Raw genomic sequence first — 20,861 nt, 5'->3', positions numbered from 1 at the left:
GTGATACTGAGATGAAGTACATCTGAGCATTCCAGTCACCGCCGAGCCTTCCACTGCCACCTCAGGCTTGCTGACAAATGGGCCGGAGCAGGAGGACAGATAAAATAGCAGTCACAGTGTGTACATCTTGTGTAGCCAACAGAAGTTAGCTAAGGGTTAGGTCAGAACGGTAGAAATTTCTTTGGGTTTGTAAAGTGCCGTGAAGCAAGCACATCCTTTGTAAGCAGGTGGCATTTTAGCTGAGGCTAGAGATGCATCCGAGACAGAGATGCATGAGCAGGCGTGTGCAAAGGCCCTGTGGGGAGTGGAAGGAGACGTCTCTCGTACCTTTTCTGTTCCTATATTTTGTGAGAGTTTAATCCTGATGGTGAGGAACTTTAATCTTCACATGGTAAAGCTTTCTGTAGCTTTTGCTTCAAACTCATTAGGACATATTGTCTCACATTGGTGGTTGTTTTCCCCCCTTGAAGGCTTGTCATATCAAGACAGAAACTTTCACCTATGAAGAGAAGGAACAGCAGCTGGTCAATGACTGTGTTAAAGAACTTCGTAAGTAGTAACATATTCACTCTGCTTTGGGGCAGTTTGGAGAGATGTCTCCACCTCAGAATTTAGACCTCTGGTGTCGATAGAAACAGTTTTCAATGGTTCTGTCTTGGTCTGCTCTTGGTCACTATAACAAAATCTCTGTGCTGGGTTTCTTACAAGTAAAGCAGTTTATCTGGCTCATAATTCTGCGGCTGGAGGGTCCAAGCACTGAAGCCTGGTGAGGTCCCCTGATTGTTTAAACATGATGGAGATACAGAAATGGAATTGGCCATATGCAGAAGGAGCCAAACACATGAGATAGTCTTGTTTACAACTGTTTGCTGTTTAAGGAAGGAGCTCTCTTGGAGAGACCAGCGTTGATCCTTTGAAAGGCAGTACCCAATGACCCAAATTCCTCCCCTAAGCCCCCCTGTCAAGCCTTCCATCACCTCAGCACCACCACTAGACACCACACCCCACCAGATACCAAGCTGCCAAACAAACTTAGGGGATCAAACCCTAACAGTCACTGAAAATCAGAACATCACACTATGCCCACAACCTAATTAAGACACGTGTGTTTTTAAGACCTTTGTTTGCTCAGGCTGCCACCATCACTAAGTGAAGACTGACTGTCTATAAATAAGCTGTAGCTTCTTAGGGAAAAAGAGAACCAAAGGTCTCATTTTGTTTGCAGGAATGCATTACACTAAAGTCAGAAAGCTAGTAAGTTTGATGGTTATAGATGACTATTAACCTGTATTTTTAATTATGCTTTACATTTTTTAATGAGTTTCATAAGCACGCTACCCCAAACAAGAGTAGAAACATACATATAGTATAGCAAAATTAACTTTAAATTTGTATCAATAAACCATAATCCATACCAATGTAAAATATTTTGAAATTAATAGTTGTTTTTTAAATAGGTAGATTCAGTAATCTACTCTTTTATCTCATCATTTCTATATTATATCCCCCTTTTTCCTTTAGAAAGAGATTTTTTAATTTAACTCTTCTGTTTAACTTTCTTTCTAACTATGACTGATAACAACTTGTAACCAATCCCTCTTAATGATAGTAAACATTCATAATCTATCTTTTGGGAATGTGGGCATTGTTTTCTGTATACTGCTTCCTGTTGTCTGAGGGTGCTGGAATCTTTGGGGGAACCTTGAGAAAATCAGGATAATTGTTAAGTATTGGCTGGAATATTTTGTGAGGCTGAATCATCTTTATTGGTGTTTGGACCCTTGTTCTGAAAATACATAAACTTTTGAAGGTAGCATACATATCTTTATTAGTACAAGTATAGACGATGTATGTTGTACACAAGTTAGCCAAAGAGGATTTGTTTTGTTTTATGTTTGAGCAGGTAAAATATATGTTACGTGTCTTGTAGTTTTTCTAGGTTTATTTCATGTCTGTAGCCAGGATTTTCAGGGGGTCTTCCCCAATCAAGTCTGATCTATATCAACCTGGAATGAATCCACAGCCTCTCATTTCTTGTGGAAATAAAAGCATAACCTCTTCCCAAAGCAACACATCTTTTGACTTTCATTTTGAAGTCAAGATATTTTTTAAATATATGGGTTGGTTTAATCTAGTGGCTTTCATAATCCAGTGTCTCTTTGCGGCCAAAAACTTTAAAGACAACACAATAACATACAGGATCCAGATTCTCTGTGCATTTTCCATATTAATGTGGGTTTTTTAAATTACTTTATTCCTTTTTTAAGGCTTTATTTATTTATTTTTATTGTTTTTGTTTTTGTTTTTGTTTTCTGAGCTGCAGACCGAACCCAGGGCCTTGCGCTTGCTAGGCAAGTGCTCTACCACTGAACTAAATCCCCAGCCCCTTTTTTTGGTTTTTCGAGACAGGGTTTCTCTGTGTAGCTTTGCGCCTTTCCTGGATCTCGCTCTGTAGCCCAGGCTGGCCTCCAACTCACAGAGATCCCCAGGGTCTGCCTCCCGAGTGCTGGGATTAAAGGTGTGCGCCACCGCCGCCCGGCGAACTACTTTTTAATCTATGACTGTATATATCCTTTTTCTTTTCCCTCCCAAGCCTATTCACACTGTAACCCATTTAGAGGTTTTGTCCTGTCTGGATCTGTCTTTCCGGAGCATCTGTAATTTTTTTTTCACATCATACAAGTCTGAAACTGTGATGTCAGCCGCTGCCGGCACTGCTCAGCTTAGTGAACAGTGCTAGCACGTGACAGTTGGCGGCTGGCTCCGTCCTGCTGGAGATGCATCTCTGTACAGCGGCCGGCATGAGAGATATGAGACTAGGAAGCAGTGTCTGCCTCTGTTGTGTGTGTTGAGAACCCTTTCTAAGCTTGCTCAAGTCTTACGCGGATGTAGGTGCCCCGCGTTGGAAGGCCATTTGTAGACAGTTCTTCTGTTGGGACCACCAATCAGCTCTGCCCTGCCAGCCACTCCCAGATAACCACACAGAGACTTATTATTAATTATAAGTGCTGGGCTGAAAGCTTAGATTCGTTTATTTAACTAGCTCTTATAACTTAAACTAACCCACTTCTACTCATCTGTGTGCTGCCCCAAGTCTCCTTTACCTCATCCATACTTCCCATCCTGCTCGCTCTGGTCTCATGGTGTCTCCTCCTGAGACCTGAGACTTCATCCTTCTTCCCAGCATTCTCTCTGCCCCCAGAATCCTGCCTAGCGACTGGCCATGTAGCTTGTGTGTTAAGCCAATCGCAGTGATGTGGTCACACAGTGTAAAGGAATAGTCCACACTCTGTCCCCTTCCGTTCTCAGCTGCCACCCCCTGACAGTAGGAAGGTTGATGGGTGTCCCTGACAGTCTGTGTCCGCAGAAGCATCACCGTAGCATCGGCACATTCTGGTGGAGATTGGGGTGGCTCCACTCTGGAAGGTCTCTGTTAGACCTGTTTAGACTAGCTTTCATTGCTTGTGGGATTTTATTCATGTCCCTGAAGTGTTCCTAATGGCTGGCACTCGTGGTATCACCCCTTAGCACTTGTGAAGTACATAATCCACCTAGCGCTCTTTCAGCCTTTCATGAAGAAAAGGCTTAAATCAGCTCATTAGCATGTCTGCCCTTTCAGGCCGTCTCTCTCCTTAGCATCATTGTCTCCAGTCCCCAGCACCAGCTTACCGCAGAGAATCTGGTTGTGTACGTTACGTTAACAGATTCGCTCATGGACTCCAGTGCTTGCCATCAGTCAGCATCTGACCTGCAAGCGGCCACACACTGATTCCAGTTCCACCTTTGTGTTGCTTTCTAAACCTTTGCCTTTGCTCCTAGGTGAAACCAACGCGCAGATGTCCAGGATGACGGAAGAACTGTCGGGGAAAAGTGATGAGCTGATTCGATACCAGGAAGAGATCTCTTCCCTGCTGTCTCAGATTGTAGATCTTCAGCACAAGCTTAAAGAAGTGTGTGCATTTGCTCACCAGCCGGGCTCGGTTGAGCACCGTCTGGTGCACTACGTTCTGCTAAGTTCTATCACACCAAGCAGTGTAGACCTGGCTCTCCCCCTTCTCAGTGGTTTACTTTGTTCTTTTAATATTGCTCCTCTGCTAAAATATCATAAATAACTTTTGAGGCACTCTGTATGTAGTTTTGCATGTATATCAGATTTTCTTGAGACGGTTGTGATGTCAGTGAGGAGGAATTCATGGTCCATATCCTCCGAACACATGTAGTTTGTGTTCTGCTTACATTGTTACTCTTGGTTGGCTTCTGGTGGGATCACTGTCATAGGCCTGAGACTACTCCAGACAGATACTCTCAGTGTGTCTTTGAAAGGAAGACGTAGTTACAGTCCCTGTGGGAATGCCTCACGTGTCTGTCTTGTGTGTTGTTAGCATGTCATCGAGAAGGAGGAACTAAGGCTTCACCTACAGGCTTCCAAAGACGCCCAGCGGCAGCTGACGATGGAGGTAATGAGGTCTTTCTCCTCTTTGAAGTGCAGGAGGGGATCGGGGTTTCATTTATATTTGTAAGAATTGAAGAAGAACACTGCCACATTTGGAGCACAGGAGCAACGAGAAATAGTTGAGATGAAATTGAGGAGGTCTAAGAAATAAAGCAAAAATAAAGATTTAACTCTGTGGCAGTTCAGCATTCATAAGACTCACTGGGAACAGCAAGTTTTAAATAGATCCCTAGGTCCTGCCCTGAGTTTCTACTCAGTTGATCACGTGAGAGCCACGTGGACATCCTTACTTCAGTGTATTTTTCTTTTGAACTTTGAGACAGTTGTCTATGTGGCCCAAGGCTAGCATGGAACTCTCCGTGTAGCACAGGCTAGCCTCAAATGTGAGATCCTCCCACCGTGGCCTCCCAGTGCCGGGTGTGTCTCCACCGCCTCAGCTGCACGTTCCATTTTAAGATTTGTTAGCATCTAATGAACCTCCGTGTGTGGACAGAGCAGCCCCCAACACCTTAATCTCCTCAGCCCTTCTGCTGAGGCACTTAGCTTCCACCAAGACCTGCTGCTTAGGGAGCTACCCCATGCCAAGCCTCACACCACACTGATGACTAGAGCAGCTCCAGATGTGTCACACATCCCCTGGTCTCCCTCATTCTGGATGGCTCTGCAGCACATGGAATACACATTTTAGATGAGCATGCCCAGCCCTGCTGACCCAAAGAGGTCGGCACATGCTCAGTTAAATACACTCTGAAATGTATTCTTTTGCCAACTGCTATAAAGACAAGGGGGAGTTCCTTAGGGTGAGGGACACCCTGACCTTTTACACGAGTCACTCTCTAGACTCTTGATCTTGTCCCTGAAAGACTTCAGGGTGGTGGTCATGAGAAGACGTACTGTTACGCTAACCCTGACAGGGTAGCACTTTCCCGTTTCCTCCACGGTATTTTGGGCACGGGCCATCAGCTGCTGAATTGACAGTCTGGTTGTCCCCACAGCCTTTCAGGTTTTGAGAAGTCTTGTTTTACAGCACTTGCCCAAGACACCTCAGATCCCAGCAGCTTCCCGTGGAGTTGCTCATGGCTGAGTCTGCTCTAGAGCTGCTTTGTTGAAATGATATTTATAGAGTCTGCTGGGCCCCAGATAAAATTAACACCCCCTCAGGAGTCCTTATCCGGGAGCAGGGTGGGGGGGTGGTGTCGCGGTTAACAAGGGTTGTCTGGGGCGACTGTCAGTGTGCTGCCTTCCTCCTTCAGCTCCATGACTTACAAGACAGAAACATGGAGTGCCTGGGGATGCTACATGAGTCCCAAGAAGAAATCAAAGAGCTTCGGAGCAAATGCGGCCCTGCGGCTCACCTCTGCTTCTCCCAGTCCTACGGCATTTTCACAGGGGTAAGAGCTGCCGTGTGCTTAAAGACGCTGTTTCCAGAGGGTGTGTGGATTATGATGCCATGAGGATCTGGAAAAGAGAGATCACGCTTCGCTCTTGTTCCTGGGACACAGTCACTAGTCAGGATTTAATTTGCATGTCCACATCTTCCTTATCACTCTTTAATTTGCATATCCACATCTTCCTTATCACTCTTTAATTTGCATATCCACACTTTCCTTATCACCCTTAACTTATTTTCACAGATGATAGTCTACACTTGCTGCGGTGTGATAAACGCTAAGGAAATTGGGTTTTGATCTGTGTACCACAGCTCACTGACATGAGGTTATCTCCTACCTTAGACCCACCACCTCTCATTCACTTAAGCCATGCTTTTGAGTTTTTATGTCTGTTTGCTGTGTGTGTGTGCTCGGTATGCATGATCACAGCATAGGTGTGGAGGTCAGAGAACAACTTAGGGAAGGTGGTTCTTTCCTGCCACCATGATGTGGGGCCCAGGATTAAATTCCGGTCAGCAGACATGGAAACAAGCCTTTGCCCGTAGAGCCATCTCCTGGCCACACACTTAAGATTTCCTTTTCCCATTTAGTGTGTGTACATGTGCGTGTGCCTGGTCATGTGTCATGTGCACACATGGAGGTCAGAAGACAGTGTTTGTGCTGGCTGGTGTTTTGTCCACTTGACACAGGCTAGGGTCATTTGGGAAGAGGGACTCTCAATTGGGAAAATGCCTCCATACAATAGGCCTGTGGGGTATTTTCTTAATTAGTGGTTGATGTGCAGGTGCCCTAGTGGTGCCACCCCTGGGCTGGTAATCCTGAAGAAAGCAGCTGGAACACGCCACCATGACCTCTGCATTAGCTCCTGCTTCCCGATTCCTGCCTTGAGTTCCTACCCCAAATTCATGGGTGCCTGACTTACAGTCTTACGGTGAAACAGCCCTCGCCGCCCCAAGTGCTTTTGGTTACAGTGATTTGTCACAGAAACTTGACCAAGACCACTCTCTAGAGTTGGTTCCCTCTCTGCCCTGTGAGTTTCAGGCAGGGCTCTTGTCCACCTTACGCATGCTTCAAACATCTGAACCTCTATCGAGAAGTCTTAACTTCTTGGTAGGTTTAACTCTACCTAGAATGTAAGTCTCCTGCAGATAGGAACCCTAATTTTTTAATTCATTAATAAAACAGTATTTGGGGAATGGGAGAACTCAATTAAAAATTGAGTTTATGCCAGAATTTTTTACATTGCTTCAAAGAGCTATTTTAACACCTGGTTCTTACAGAAACTATACACAACTCTGAACTTTTGAGACGGTCACTGTTTCACACAGGCTAGCCTCCAACTTGCTATATAGCACAGGCTAGCCAGACTGGTTGTTGGGTGCTTTTACATTTATTTTAGAGCGTGTGTGTGTGTGTGTGTGTGTGTGTGTGTGTGTGTGTGTGTGTGTGTGAATATCTATCAACAATCGCTTTCTCCCTTCCCTGGCCACTCTTTCCTCTCTTCAGTAGTTGTCTTCCTGGCTCCCACTTCCTTTCCTTCCACCAGGTGGGTGGGCCCCGTGGACTGACCGCGGGTCATCAGTCCCGGCAGTTTACACCTTTACCCACTGAACCACGTTATTGTCGTTGTTGTTGTTGTTGTTGAACATTTATTTATTCAGCAATGTAGGGAATTGAACTCAGGGCCTCATACACGCGAGGCGAGAGCTCCACCACCTACATCTCCAGCATTTTGTTTTTGATTTTAAAATAATTTAAAACTTAGAATAAAATTCCAAAAAGTGGTACAAGACATTTTTATGAATTCTTCACATGAATAATTAATATATTTGCTATTTCCTCCCTTGGTGGTGTTTTTGTTCGTTGGGTGGGTGGGTGGTTTTTGTTGTTTTTCCTGAACTGTTCGATAGCAAGTGTCAGTCCCTTTGACTACTTAGTGCTTAAGTTTCTCTTTACTAAAGACAGGGACAGTGTTTAGTAGAGACAAGGATGTGCCACCTGTTATCATGAAGTTGACTCGATACATTGTCGTCTCATCCAGAGCCCACACAAATTTTCCCAATCCTCCCAACAATGCCATTACTTGTAAACTGATTCGTGTGTTTATTTGCTCATTTATTTATTCCGACATTCATTTTGAAGGCGTCTCTCTACCATAGCCAGGCTAACTTCCACCTCCTAGGCTCAAGTGGTCCTCTTGTCTCAGCCTTGACTACTTGAAATTATATATGCAGGCCATGGTACCCAGCTCCAAAAATATCCTTTGAAGGATATGTTTGGGGGCTACCAAGGTGGCTCAGTGGGTAAAAGGTCTTTGCCATGCAAACCTGGAGGCTTGAGTTCAATCCCCAGAACCCACATAAAAGTGGAAAGAGAGAACCAACTCCACAGAGTTGTCTTCTGACCTTCACATACACTCACTCACTCACTCATACACACACATACACATGTATACACATACATACATACATACATTCATACATACATACATACATACATACAAATTAAGAAAAATAGGATACCTTTGTATGTAGTTATTTCAGTGTGATATATGCTGTGTTATTTCAGGAGATACATTCATCCTATTGTTAATTATAAATTTTTGGTTAGTATTATCTGATAGGTTTTTACCCTTGAAAGTTAATAATGAGCTAATTAAATTAGCACTACTAATTTACTATACACAAATGAAAGCTAGCAGATACTGCATTAACAGAGTGATCAAGGGTAAATGTCTTCATCAAACTTTCAGCCATTGGTTTTAACTCCACCCAGGTTCTTTGGTCATTTCTGTGGTGACTACTGGTCTTATTTCATTTTCATGACTGTGATACAATTCTCTGGAAAAAAAAGCAACTTTGGGGAGAAAGTTTGTCTGTCTCACAGTTCTAGGTGTCCGGTCTGTTGGGAAAGTCCAGGCAGCGGGAGCCTACATCAGCTGCTCATATCACAGCCTCAGTCGAGCAGAGGGCAGTGAAGGATGTACACTTGCTTGTGCTCAATTCCTCCACTTTTAAACAGTTCAAACCCCCTGCCTCGGGGATGGTGCTGCCCACGGTGGGCTGGGACTTCTTCAGTTAGCATAATTACGACAGTACCCCCACAGACATGCCCACAGGCCGACCGTGTGATCAGTCACTCATTGAGACTTTTCCCAGCTGGTTCTAGGCTGTCAAGTTGACAATTAAACCATCACAACTACGGGTCACAGAGCCAGTCACCCTCCCGTCCAACCCCACCAAGTGTGATAACCATGCTAGCTGAATCCTAATTTCTGAGCAAATTATCCAAACATGTAAGCATATAGAAGTCACAAGGAAGTAAGCAGAACATTTTTTACAGATTTGCCTTGGTCTGCAGCCTGTCAGACCGTCTGTGTTTGTGTCTCCCTACGTGATGCTGGCTTTTCATCTACTGGTCTTGGCCATTGCCGCCTTAGAACAGTGCTTCATGGAGAGATAGCTGGATCTTGTTTAAGAGTTTTTATTTCCAGTCTCTCTTCCCCTTTGAACTTTAGTCCGCATTTCCTTGTATTTCCTTTTCTTATAACATTAAAAAATACACTCCTGTATAGACTCTCCTTTAATTCACTTGAGGGTAGCAATCATGTGACAGACCTTGAACTCTTTTCCTTAGGAATCATTGGCAGCTGAGATTGAAGGGACCATGCGTAAAAAGCTGAGTCTGGATGAGGAGTCTGTGTTTAAACAAAAGTAAGTACAGGTCACAAGGGCTGTGACCACACCGTTGGAGTGGAAATTCAAAAGAAGCCGCAGGCCGGGATTGCAGTGGTGGGGGCTTGTGAGGCAGAGCGAGGTCCTGGGTTTGATCCCTGGGCACCGGGGGAAGAAACACAATACAAAGTGATGAATGCCGGTCAGGAGGGAATCTACTGTGCAGATTGACTTCTCATGAGGGAGCTCTCCTGTACCAGAGTTGATTTTCTCATTTCTCCCAAACTTGGGAGTATTCCGGGCAGCTCCGTTTCTGGTTTTGCCTGTTCATGCCCCAGTCTCGTGGGTGCCCTCTAGTGGGTGACACTAACAGGAGTGAATGCTTCTTTGGACAGGGCCCAGCAGAAACGGGTGTTTGATACCGTCAAGGTTGCCAATGACGCTCGGGGCCGCTCTGTCACCTTCCCGGCCCTGCTGCCCATCCCAGGCTCCAACCGCTCAAGTGTCATCATGACGGCAAAACCCTTTGAGTCCGGTGTCCAGCAAACAGAGGACAAAACACTCGTGAACCAAGGGAGCTGCACAGAGGCGCCAGGGTAAGGCATGGCTCCTGGCTGTGGGTCTGCGTTGCTTACGGTGTTGGCGTAGCAGATCACGTGCGGCTCAGATCACGTGCGGCTCAGTGCGCTCGCTGTGGCTGACAGCAGCTCTGACTGTTGCTTCTGCACCAATTCTAAACGACCCCAGCTTCACAATGCTGGAAAGTGAAGAAAATGCGTCAGAGACGTATGAGAATTTAGCACCTTGTCATTTATAATCCTTGATTGCTTTTAAATAGTCTGCATAGTTGGGCAATGCTTGTGACCCAAAATAAGTTTTTTCACACCTTTTTCAGTACCGGTTACTTTTTTCTTTTCTTTTTTTTTTTTTTTTTTGTCTGTCATTATTGTTTGTTTGTTTTTAGGTAGGGTGTTTCCATGTATAGCCAGGCTGCCTTGAACTTTTGGTGCAGCCCAGACTACTATCAAAACCATGATTCTCCTGCCTCAGTCTCCCGAGTGCTAGAATTACTGGCATGCCCCTACCACACCCTACTCACAGTTTTTGAAGTAACTGCATTTTGTGATCAATAGCATGTAATAGGTGATGGCTAGCTAGCTCTCCTCTTCAGTCACAGCTGTAAACAGTGGTGATACCTCCTGCGCTCAGTGAACTGAGCAATTCTGTGAACTGTAATAACGCTTGCTTTGTGATTCTCTGACCTTGACCTAAAGGTAGACATAGCTGCAGCCTCATAATTAAATGAAATGGAAAAGGTAGCAAACACAATATATTTTTTACTTTGTAGAAGTAATTGGAAATGATGTATTACAGTGATGTATAGTATTGTTGATGGTTTTGTGTGTTGTTGTTTTCTGTATTTCAAATAGCTTAGAAAAGACCTCCTTCCTGAGGTCAGTCTTCGAATGTCCAGCACTGTAGAAAGGAGAGGTCTAGGTTGTGCGCACAACCACAATCTCGTCAGCGAATATGGTCTCCCCACAGGAACTCTCAGCCCCCAAGCCACCCAGCACCCACTGAAGACACTGACTTGGCTACGGCTTTGCATCGCCTCAGCCTGCGAAGACAGAACTACCTAAGTGAGAAGCAGTTCTTTGCTGAGGAGTGGGAACGGAAGATCCAGGTCCTGGCTGAGAAGGAGGAAGTCGGTAGCTGTGACACCCCCACAGGGCACCTCGACTCGTTCTGTACTGACCAGTCGGAGACCACGGACCTCGGCAGTGCCGGCTGCCTTCGAGGCTTCATGCCAGAGAAGTTACAGATTGTCAAGCCCCTGGAAGGTAATAAGTCCACGACAGCCTTTAGCAGCTGTGCACGTTAGACGGCTCTCCTAGAATTGAAATCTGTGCAGCAGCAGTTATGAGAGCACCGTGTGCGCCAGCTCCCTCCCCGTCACCTTCAATCTGCTGTCTGAGTGGCGGCACCGTGTACTGGACAGCTAGTGAGTGGTGAGGCCTGTGTCACTAAGCCTTTGCTGTTCATTCTTTTCTGATGTCTTGTATCAGTGGAAAAGGGAAGTGGGGAAAATCTTTTCCTAACTGTGGTTACAGAATACCATTGATAGCAGTTACCATGGTAACACCAACAGGAGGTGATAAATGAAAATTATCTAGAGTACACCCACAAAGAACTCCACCCAAGCAGTGTCACTGACCTAGAGGCACACAGGCATGCCTGTACTTTTTTCTCCTTCGGTTCAATTTTATCTAAAGTACAAGTGAAACTCAAAATTAATGTCTGATTTATGGGCTATTGATGGTCCATGAGTGATTCTCTAATACTGTGGTAAAAGGTTCCTTATTAAACAGAAGTTTGAGTAGGCAGCCTATAAGGACTCCTAGTCTGACCCAGTATTGGTTAGAGTTGATGATTTTAGGTTGAAGTTACCAGAGTGACAATTAGATGTTACATCTGGTACAAGGGCATGGGGTGACCAAAGTGGGTGGCCTCCCTCCTGCCTGAGCAGCTCGGGTCCTGTTAAAAATACCTTAGTGGGTTCTTCTCTTCTTTGGATGTCCCTTCGAAGATTGTCTTTTGAAATAGAAAAGCTATTGCTCAAACGTTCAATATATGTCAGTTTTCTACAGAGGAGCTAAATTTACAAATTTTATCAAAATACCAAACCCAGGTAAGTGTCATTGTCTTTATCATTGTTGTTATTACTCACACAATTCTTCCTTCTTCAAATTGAGGACCTGTGGGAAATGTAATGCACGCCTGTCCTGCTTGCCCATCCAGGATCACAGACTCTGCATCATTGGCAGCAGCTTGCTCAACCAAACTTGGGAACCATCCTTGACCCACGACCAGGAGTCATTACTAAAGGCTTCACCCAAATGCCCAAGGATGTCGTCTATCACATCTCGGATTTAGAGGAGGATGAAGAGGAGGGAATCACTTTTCAGGTTCAGCAGCCTCTTCAAGAGGAGCCGAAACCTGCAGCTCCCATGCCAGTGACGGGGACCTTCCTGCCACCCATTACCTCAGCAGGCGGGCCAGTTACAGGTGAGGAGAGTGCTTGTTGAACAAGGCCTCAGAACCAGTGCATTGCACCGGCCTACTGTGGTTGTCCGGCTACCCCGCGCCATCTCTGACATGTATTCACTAGTGGAAGTAAGCTAATAAAAGTCTGTAGCATTCCTGACATTTCTAATTTTCTCCATTTTATCCCACCAGCCTGCAAAACTAAATAGGAAGAGAGATGAGATGGATCAGGGCAATTAGTGGATTGCAAGCCTTTGGGTCCCTTAAAAGTCCGTGAGAACTCAAGAAGGTTTATTATCTATATGTCTATTGATACTAAGTTAGAATAAAAACTGAGAACTTTCCAGGAAAAATAGCTTATTTAAAAATAAAAATTCTGAGCTGGGCAGTGGTGCCACACGCCTTTAATCCCAGCACTGAGGCGGCAGAGGCAAGTGGATCTCTGTGAGTTCGAGGACAGCCTGGTCTACAGAGCAAGTTTTATGACAGCTAAACTAAATAAATAAATAAATTATATTATATTATGCAGATACTGTTTTCTGAAAAATAAGTGTATTGTACATAGTAAGAAAATGGTTTTTGTCTTACAATTTTGCAAGTCTAATTTCTAACTTAATAGAAGATTCTCTTCATGAATATCATTCTGCATTTAGTCTGTTGCAGTGTTGTTTTGGATGAACAATGTGAAGAAAATACTCCTCCTGTGAATATGTAGCTAGAAAAGAAAAAATTATTTTAATGGTCTCTTCAAGAATATGTAGCTAGAAAAGAAAAAATTATTTTAATGGTCTCTTCAAGAATTATGGATGTTTGAAATCAGTAAGAACTTGGGAAGTGGTGGTTTCTCCAGCAGTGTGGAATCTGAAACCCTAGCAATGAATTTCATATTAGTTTTCATGAAAATGTGTTTGCCCTACACTTTGAACATGTGCTCATGCATGGTTTGGTGACCTGCGTTGGTCATTAAGACAGTTACACAGACACCCAGATGTTGACACTTTCCGTTAGGTGGTGTATTGATGTCACTGCTAAGGACCTCAGCATGACAGGCTGTGTTAGGAGGTTTCCAGGCTATCAGCAGCGGATGTAAGGTTTCCAAGCACTGAGTGTCACTAAGGACCTCAGCATGACAGACAGGCTGTGTTAGGAGGTTTCCAAACACTGAGTGTCACTGGAAGCTCACAGCTGTCATTGCTAGAAAATGCTGACGACAGCTTTTTCCCCCAGAAAATGCCTGCCAGATTCCCAGGTCTGAAGATTTATAGCTTGTGTGTTAGCAAATGATGTTCCCTGATACAGTTCTAACTTAGCTGCACAAATGCGTTTCTGTAGGTCACCGCTGTTTGTATCGGCTGCATTGTACACAGCAGGGGTGCTCAGTGGACACTTCCTGTCTCCACGCACTGCGTAGTAAAAAGGTTCAAGGCTTCATGATAACTTTACACCTTCATCAAACACCTCCTTCAGTGCATCTGGCTTTGAACAAAGATACTGTGACACATAGGGATGAAGAATGCAAGTATAATCTGGTGTCATTGTCCTGACTTGTGCTAAGGAGCCAGAATTTTGACCCACCACTGCATTTATGCCAGCATGCAAATGTCAACCCCATCAGAAAAGGAAAACATAAAATAAAAGAGGCCTCATCCTCGAATTACCAGGAAGTTTTCTAGAGTCAACACACAATACTTTAAGAACCAGGGCGGGTAGCTTGACCCAGGCATCTCAATAACTAGATCTTAATTTTTTCTTTTATCTTAATTTTTAATGCATTTTCCAGAGTGGTTTTCACTCATTTCTAAGCTGTTTTTACTCCTTTTATTTATAATTTTAAAGTACTGTAAGTTCAGCTATATACTAATCAGTTAACACTAGTTTATCATTTATATATATTTCATTTCCATATTTAGGAACTTTCTACTACTAAAGGCAGTTGATAGATGCTGTGTTGCTAACAAAATAATGATGAGCCTTTTATGTTATTAACCTAGTCTTTCTCTTCTGTGTTTGGCTTTCTAAAAAATCTCTGTTTCAGTTGCAACCTCGAACCCAGGAAAGTGTCTGTCAGGCACGAACTCGACCTTCACCTTCACCACCTGTAGGATCTTACATCCCTCTGACATCACTCAGGTTACCCCTAGGTAAGAGGGGCTGGGAAGTCAGGGGCCTCACACAAGGTTCCTTCTTAGAGCCCCAGGGCTTGAATTAGTTCATTAGTTTAATTATTAGTGACTATTTGTCTTCAGAATATTTTGACGTTTCATGTTCTCATTTGATCATAACTCTTTGAAGTAGGCAGAAATGAAGAAATGGAGGCATAGAACATTATAAGGTGACTGACCCAGGAGCAGACGGCTAACAAATGACTCACCTGAGGTTGTTTGTACCCAAAGTGAATCAGGCTGCAAGGTGTGAGCCGCCACACTCTTCCCAAGACGGCCTCCATTCCTGACGCTGCTCATATTCAGATGGCTCCAGATGCCTCTGCGTTCAGTACTCTCCCAGGAAGACTCACAGGAAGCTGTTGCACATGCGGCTCCTGTTCATTGCAAGAAAAGGGATGCAGGTTCAAGATCTAAACAGACACTGTCATGAGGGCCTGGGCTCCATCCGTGCAACTTGTCTTGTTCTGATTCATTACCTTCGCCATCGCTTTCTGACAGTGCACTCGGAGATCTGCCCGCCAGAAAAGCTCGCCCGAACACCAGTTTCCAAAGTTGCTTTCCGGGTTTGTTGTGTAGGCGATGTTGGTCACCTCTGGCGGAGTGCCAGCCCCCACACCAATGCTTCATAGCCCCGTCCTAAGCACAGTGCTGCTCTTCCGAGCAGGCCAGCCCTCACCCTAAGACTACCTAACTCACGCAACTCTATCCGAAGACATTTCTACGAGTTATGATACCAGCTGCCCAGGCTTCACTCACTGAGCCATGCTGACGCTGGTTCTAGCTTGCCGGTTCTCCAAAGAGGTGGTGTTCAGACTTTGGTCTTTGCAGGGAAGTATGATCAGAAATAAAAAAGAAAGATGGTGCAGAGGCAAGTCGGTATGGTGGGTAGAAGAGCAAACTCCAGTGTGTGGGTCCTCCGGCCGGCCGGGAAGGCTACTGTGCACTAAGGAGACCCCTGCATCTCACTCTGGAGTCTCTAGCAGCCAGCAAGGAGAGAAGATGACCATTCATGCATAGGTCAGCCGGAAGCAGCAGGCTGGTGATAGCCAGGCAGGGTCCTCGTAGGGGCTCTCATGAGCATATCTGCAAGTTTCCTACAGTCGTTACATACCAGTGTATGCCCTAGAAAATTGACTCTCAAAGGACTTTTTTCAGGTACACGATTTGGGGAGGGGCAGGAAATTCTTCCAGGATGTGAGAGGAAGGTTCTGAGCAGGGCTGCTCTGACCAGAAAGTCAGACTTTCACAGTGCTGTGTCTTTTGCACAAGTTAGTGTTCTGGAAAGCTGTTACTTAATATATCAATCTTATCCTTGTCTTTAGTTCATAATCTTTAAAAATCTTGATACTATGATACGTATGATCACCTTGTTCCAGTGAAAATGTGTTAAATCCTGGTAACATTGTTCACAAAGGAAAGCTGACTACAGACAAGCCCTTCCACTCCACCATGATGATAAATATGATTTAATTTAGCTCTTAAAAAAAAAAAAAAAGATGTATTACATCGTGTTCTGCCTGCACACTGGAAGAGGGTGCCAGATCTCATTACAGACAGTTGTGAGCCACCATGTGGTTGCTGGGAATTGAACTCAGGACCTCTGGAAGAGCAGTCAGTACTCTTGACTGCTGAGCCATCTCTCCAGCCCCTAGCTCTTATTCTTAACCAAGCCTAGAATAAGCAACAAGATCTAATAACTGTCAAAGCTTTTCATTGTTTTATATTTCTTAAAAGTACACATTTCAAACCAAGACTGACAATGTGGTTCATGAATATCCATGTTTTACTGTGGTTTAGAGTTAACACTGTTTGAGAAACTGGCAGTTTCACAATTAGACATTTGCTTTTTTCCAGTGAAATTAAATTGGAAAGGCTGTCCCTGAGAACACAACTGGTTGGTCATCCTCATGCAAATGAAAGGCTGCCTTGTGTGCAAGGCTGCGCACGCTGTTGTTTCCTTGGTGTGTTTTCTTTCTGTTAAGTGTCGGTGAGGTGTCCGTGATTCCGAGGCGCACTCCCTCTTTTCTTCCAGCTCCGGGTTCCCGTCACTGTCCTGTGGAAGTAGCGGGAGCAGCTCCTCGCACACGGCTGTGAACTCTCCTGCCGTGTCCTATAGACTCAGCATTGGGGAATCCATCACAAACCGGCATGACTCCACCATAACGTTCAGCAGCACACGGAGTTTAGCCAAGCTTCTGCAGGAGCGAGGCATCTCTGCTAAGATGTACCACAGCCCGGCTTCAGAAAACCCTCTCCTGCAGCCTCGCCCCAAGGCCCTGGCCACCCCTTCCACACCACCCAATTCCCCATCACAGTCACCATGCTCTTCTCCCTTGCCCTTTGAGCCCCGAGTCCACGTCTCTGAGAACTTTCTGGCTTCCCGGCCTGCTGAAACATTCCTGCAAGAAATGTATGGCCTGAGACCTTCCAGGACTCCTCCTGATGTTGGCCAGCTGAAGATGAACTTGGTGGACAGGCTGAAGAGACTGGGGATAGCCAGAGTGGTCAAGACCCCTGACGCCCAGGAGAACGGGAAAAGCCGAGAGGCAGACATGGGTCTTCAGAGACCAGAGTCTGCTGTTTATTTAAATTCAGGTGGCAGTTTATTGGGCGGGCTGAGGCGGAATCAGAGTCTACCGGTCATGATGGGTAGTTTTGGAGTCCCAGTTTGCACAGCCTCGCCCAAAGTGGGTGTCCTGAAGGAAGACTGAGGCTCAACACTGCTGACCTCGGGTATAAATTAGCACAGGAAGGCTAGAGGCACACTGAGCATGGGGACTGGCCTGAGGAGAGAAGAGGAATGTCGCAGAAGGGATGCGGATGTGGAGAGGTGCAGTGGGAGGATGGAAGCTTTTGGATGAGGGCTTCAAGGATGGAGTCAACGGAAGGTGGGAAGAAGTGACGTGAGTAGGTCGGAGACAGAAACGGAAGGGTTAGCACGCTTCTTCAGCTGAGTTTCCTTGTCTGGAAAATGAAAAGTGAATAGAAGAAACCCAGTCCTATTGAAACACGGCAGTAACACTGAGCTGCCGGCCCCTCTGTCCCTAGAACACGCAGGAGACACTGCCTAGGTAGAAAGCTAGGACCCTGGCTGTCCCGGCCGGAGGCTGCCCCAGAGGGTGCTGCAGGGCGTGGTCTGTTCCTGGGACTGTAGATGCTTTCCCTGCTGATGCCCGGTCAAATTATGCATCTGTCCAGTGGTGCACTCACAGCATTAGCAAATAAGGAGTTTTCTCTTGTCCCTTATTTCAAAAATGGAGACTTTCTCGTTTCAGAATGTTCAGGCACTGAGAACCCAAATACCACCCAGATTTCTTTGTATTTATGATTACTAAAACTCCAGTTTTTTAAACTTGTATTTTTGTACAACATAACAAAAATTTTAAAAATTATGAGTGGGCTTGGGAGGGATTTCAAAAGGAAAATAGGGGTAGATTGGAATCAAGGAAGTTTTTCAGGATATTTCTTCTGGATAATATGGTGGCCAAGGAATGCAAACACAATTACATGTTTCTCAAATTTCCTTGGAGGCCGGAAGGATTTGAATCAGAAGTGCAATCAGTAGGACTCAGATTATGTTGTATATTTATATCTGTAAATTTTTAAGAAAAGTTAGTTGTAACTAACTTTTTCCAAAGTGTGCTATGCATATTTTTAATGAAAGATGACATGTATTTGCACAAAAATTCTCAGGCACATTAAATTATAAACTGAAGTAAAACCCAGGCTCTTGTTTCGAGAGTGTGTTTGTTGGGTTCCGTTGTTCTCCTTAAGCAAATTAAGACAGCTGCCTAGTTCTTGGTGTCTGCAGGAGTAGAGAAGGACCTTGCTCATAGGAGAGCTAAGACAAGTGAGGCCTGAAGATGGGTCCAGCATTCAGCAGTGTGACGCAGGCCTTGAGGTGGGAAAGCTCTGCTTCCTGAGGTGGCAGGCCATGGCTTTGTCCCTGAGGAGTTGTTCAAGAAAGTGTCACATGTGGAGAAGATGAGTCGGAACTCCTTGTTTTGTCTGTAAAAGCAGGAAGTCTCTTAGTTGGTCCTCTTGGTGCTTAACTTGCAAATATTTTGCTTAAGAGGAATTCTTCATTTCTGCAGGGTGGGGGGTTGCTTCTTTCTCTCTCTTGAGTCTCCTCTCCCAAGAAAAGCTGCACTCAAAGGGTTAAAAAAAAAATCCATGCGACGGTAAGAACCTATGGGTTTTCTACATTTCTAGAACCTTTGCTAACACTTTTCTAGATAAATTTCTCAGAAACAAAGGGTGGAAAGATGTCTCCCCTTCGTCACCCTCTGCCTGGCCTCACTGCTGCAAACAGACCACGCACACGTTTTGGAAGGACTCCGGGCTAGCAAGTGACCTTGATAAAGCAGGCATTAACACAAGACTCCCTGGTGGTTCAATTTCCTAAATACTCCAATTCATTTTTTAAAATAGCATTTGTATTTCTAGTCTATAAATAACTGGGTGCCTCCCTGAGCAAAAGCTCCAAGCTTTGTCTTGGTTCCCCAGGAAAGGACTCTTCTGTTGCTTGGACATGTACAGCTTCCGAAGAAGGAGCAGCAGGAAGTGAGGGCTCAAGGGGTAGGGAAGTGTTAAATAATTTATGCCACATCCACCACCGTAATTAAGCTGGATTCTGTGGAGTTCTGTGTTGAGAATACTTGTATACTTTTGTGTAGTCAGTGCCTAAGTGATCACTGGAGGCAGAATAGTGTCTTAGCACCAAGTGAGCACATCTGGTTAAACCAGACGGGATTTTGACAATTAAATTGACTTTGATGTTCCTTTGGAACACAGTAATTGTACCCTGGTGCATGCTTGTCTCTGCAAATGAATCCTGTCTTAAAACTGGGTCTTGCTGATTCTGAAGTTTTCGCCTAAAATTATTTTTGGTACTGAGAATCTGTTACATCAGGCTGTCTGTAAAATGTAATCCGAAGTAGAGCCTTCCAGCAAGTTCTTCCCCGGTGGAACTATTATGCTCCGATACTGTTCACGGCATTTTTTGTTTGGTTTACAGTATCGGCTGGTATATACTTGCATGGGAAAACCCAGTTGTTTTCTTCTTCAGGGTTTTCTGTGATTATTTCTCAGGTACTTCTGAGTGTCCTGTTACTTAGTAGGAGAGTCATCTTCTCAAACTCAGAATTAAAATTGCCCTGAATTTTGAAGATCCCAGACCTTATGTAAATAGCCTTACGTTTAAATCCTTAGACGTTAATAATGCCCTTGTTAATTCAGTAGATTTTGGTTTCTAGTTTTTGCCTGCCTTTGGTCTGACGTAAATGGTCAGTGGAGGATGTTGGGCTCACGAGAGCCTGGCCTCTACTGAAGGCATGTTTTCCACTGTATTCCAGGCTCCTAGTGCTAAAATTAGTCGTGGGTGGTTCTCACATCAGCTTGACATCTGAAACTAGGGCTGCCTCTGTCTGGGGTCACCTCTGCAGTCAGGTGAGTAGAGGCATGCACAGCCCCTCTCCCTAATTCTGAGTGTGGCCCCAGTCATGGTATGGGGCCCTGGGGGCTCCAGGAGAATACCACTGTGTCACATCTGGAACTGGACCATGTCAAATAGCTCTGTATGCACCTTCCTTTGCTATACCAACTGTAAATCAGATAAATAAACACAAGTAGCTAATTCTTAAACTGCCCTGTGTCTTCCTGTGTGTGGTTTTTGTCTCAAGTCTCATACAATCCAGCATGGAGTCTTTATGTTGGATTTTACTAGAAACATCCCATATTTGTTTAACTAATTAAAAAACATTAAATTAATAGTAAGCAGGTCTTAGAATATTTTATAGATTTTTTTTTTTGTACTTTAAAAAATGATTAATGTGGGGATGGTGTTGGGGTCAGAGACAGTTTGCAAGAGTCAGTTCTTTCCTTTAGCCATGTAGCTTCTGGGTATCAAATTCAGGTGCTCAGGCTTGATGTCAAGTGTCCTTACCCACCGGACCATTTGCTGGCCCTCAGGTATTTTTAGACCTAGACTACACCATGAATGTAGCTCACAATAGCTCCATCCCAGAGTAACACCAACCAAGAATAAAGCCACTACTAAGCAGATAGTGAATGTGGGGATGTTCAGAAAGTATGACACAATTCTTCCTATAGTTCGCAATTTCCTGATCACACA

The 20,861-nt window shown here is 44.7% G+C and overlaps 1 protein-coding gene across 4 annotated transcripts in view; it reads left to right on the top strand.

Annotated features, from left to right (window-relative positions):
- Window positions 1-20,376, top strand: part of LOC118573425 (trafficking kinesin-binding protein 2) — a 62,171-nt gene extending 41,795 nt beyond the window's left edge. For 2 of the 4 annotated variants that reach the window (XM_036173712.1, XM_036173713.1), the window contains exons 7-16: window positions 471-549; window positions 3,820-3,950; window positions 4,383-4,457; window positions 5,707-5,844; window positions 9,481-9,557; window positions 9,914-10,114; window positions 11,064-11,359; window positions 12,318-12,584; window positions 14,599-14,704; window positions 16,761-20,376. In XM_036173712.1, coding sequence (XP_036029605.1) covers window positions 471-549; window positions 3,820-3,950; window positions 4,383-4,457; window positions 5,707-5,844; window positions 9,481-9,557; window positions 9,914-10,114; window positions 11,064-11,359; window positions 12,318-12,584; window positions 14,599-14,704; window positions 16,761-17,439 — 2,049 coding nt within the window. In that variant the 3' untranslated portion in view covers window positions 17,440-20,376. Of the gene's footprint in view, window positions 1-470; window positions 550-3,819; window positions 3,951-4,382; window positions 4,458-5,706; window positions 5,845-9,480; window positions 9,558-9,913; window positions 10,115-11,063; window positions 11,360-12,317; window positions 12,585-14,598; window positions 14,705-14,855; window positions 16,207-16,760 lie in introns of those variants that run through there. The other 2 variants (XM_036173714.1, XM_036173715.1) reach the window with 2 other exon arrangements.
- Window positions 20,377-20,861: the final 485 nt, after the last annotated feature.

Source organism: Onychomys torridus, chromosome 23 (genome assembly GCF_903995425.1).
Source record: "Onychomys torridus chromosome 23, mOncTor1.1, whole genome shotgun sequence".
Classification (NCBI taxonomy): domain Eukaryota; kingdom Metazoa; phylum Chordata; class Mammalia; order Rodentia; family Cricetidae; genus Onychomys; species Onychomys torridus.
This window is presented reverse-complemented; position numbering and strand designations above follow the sequence as displayed.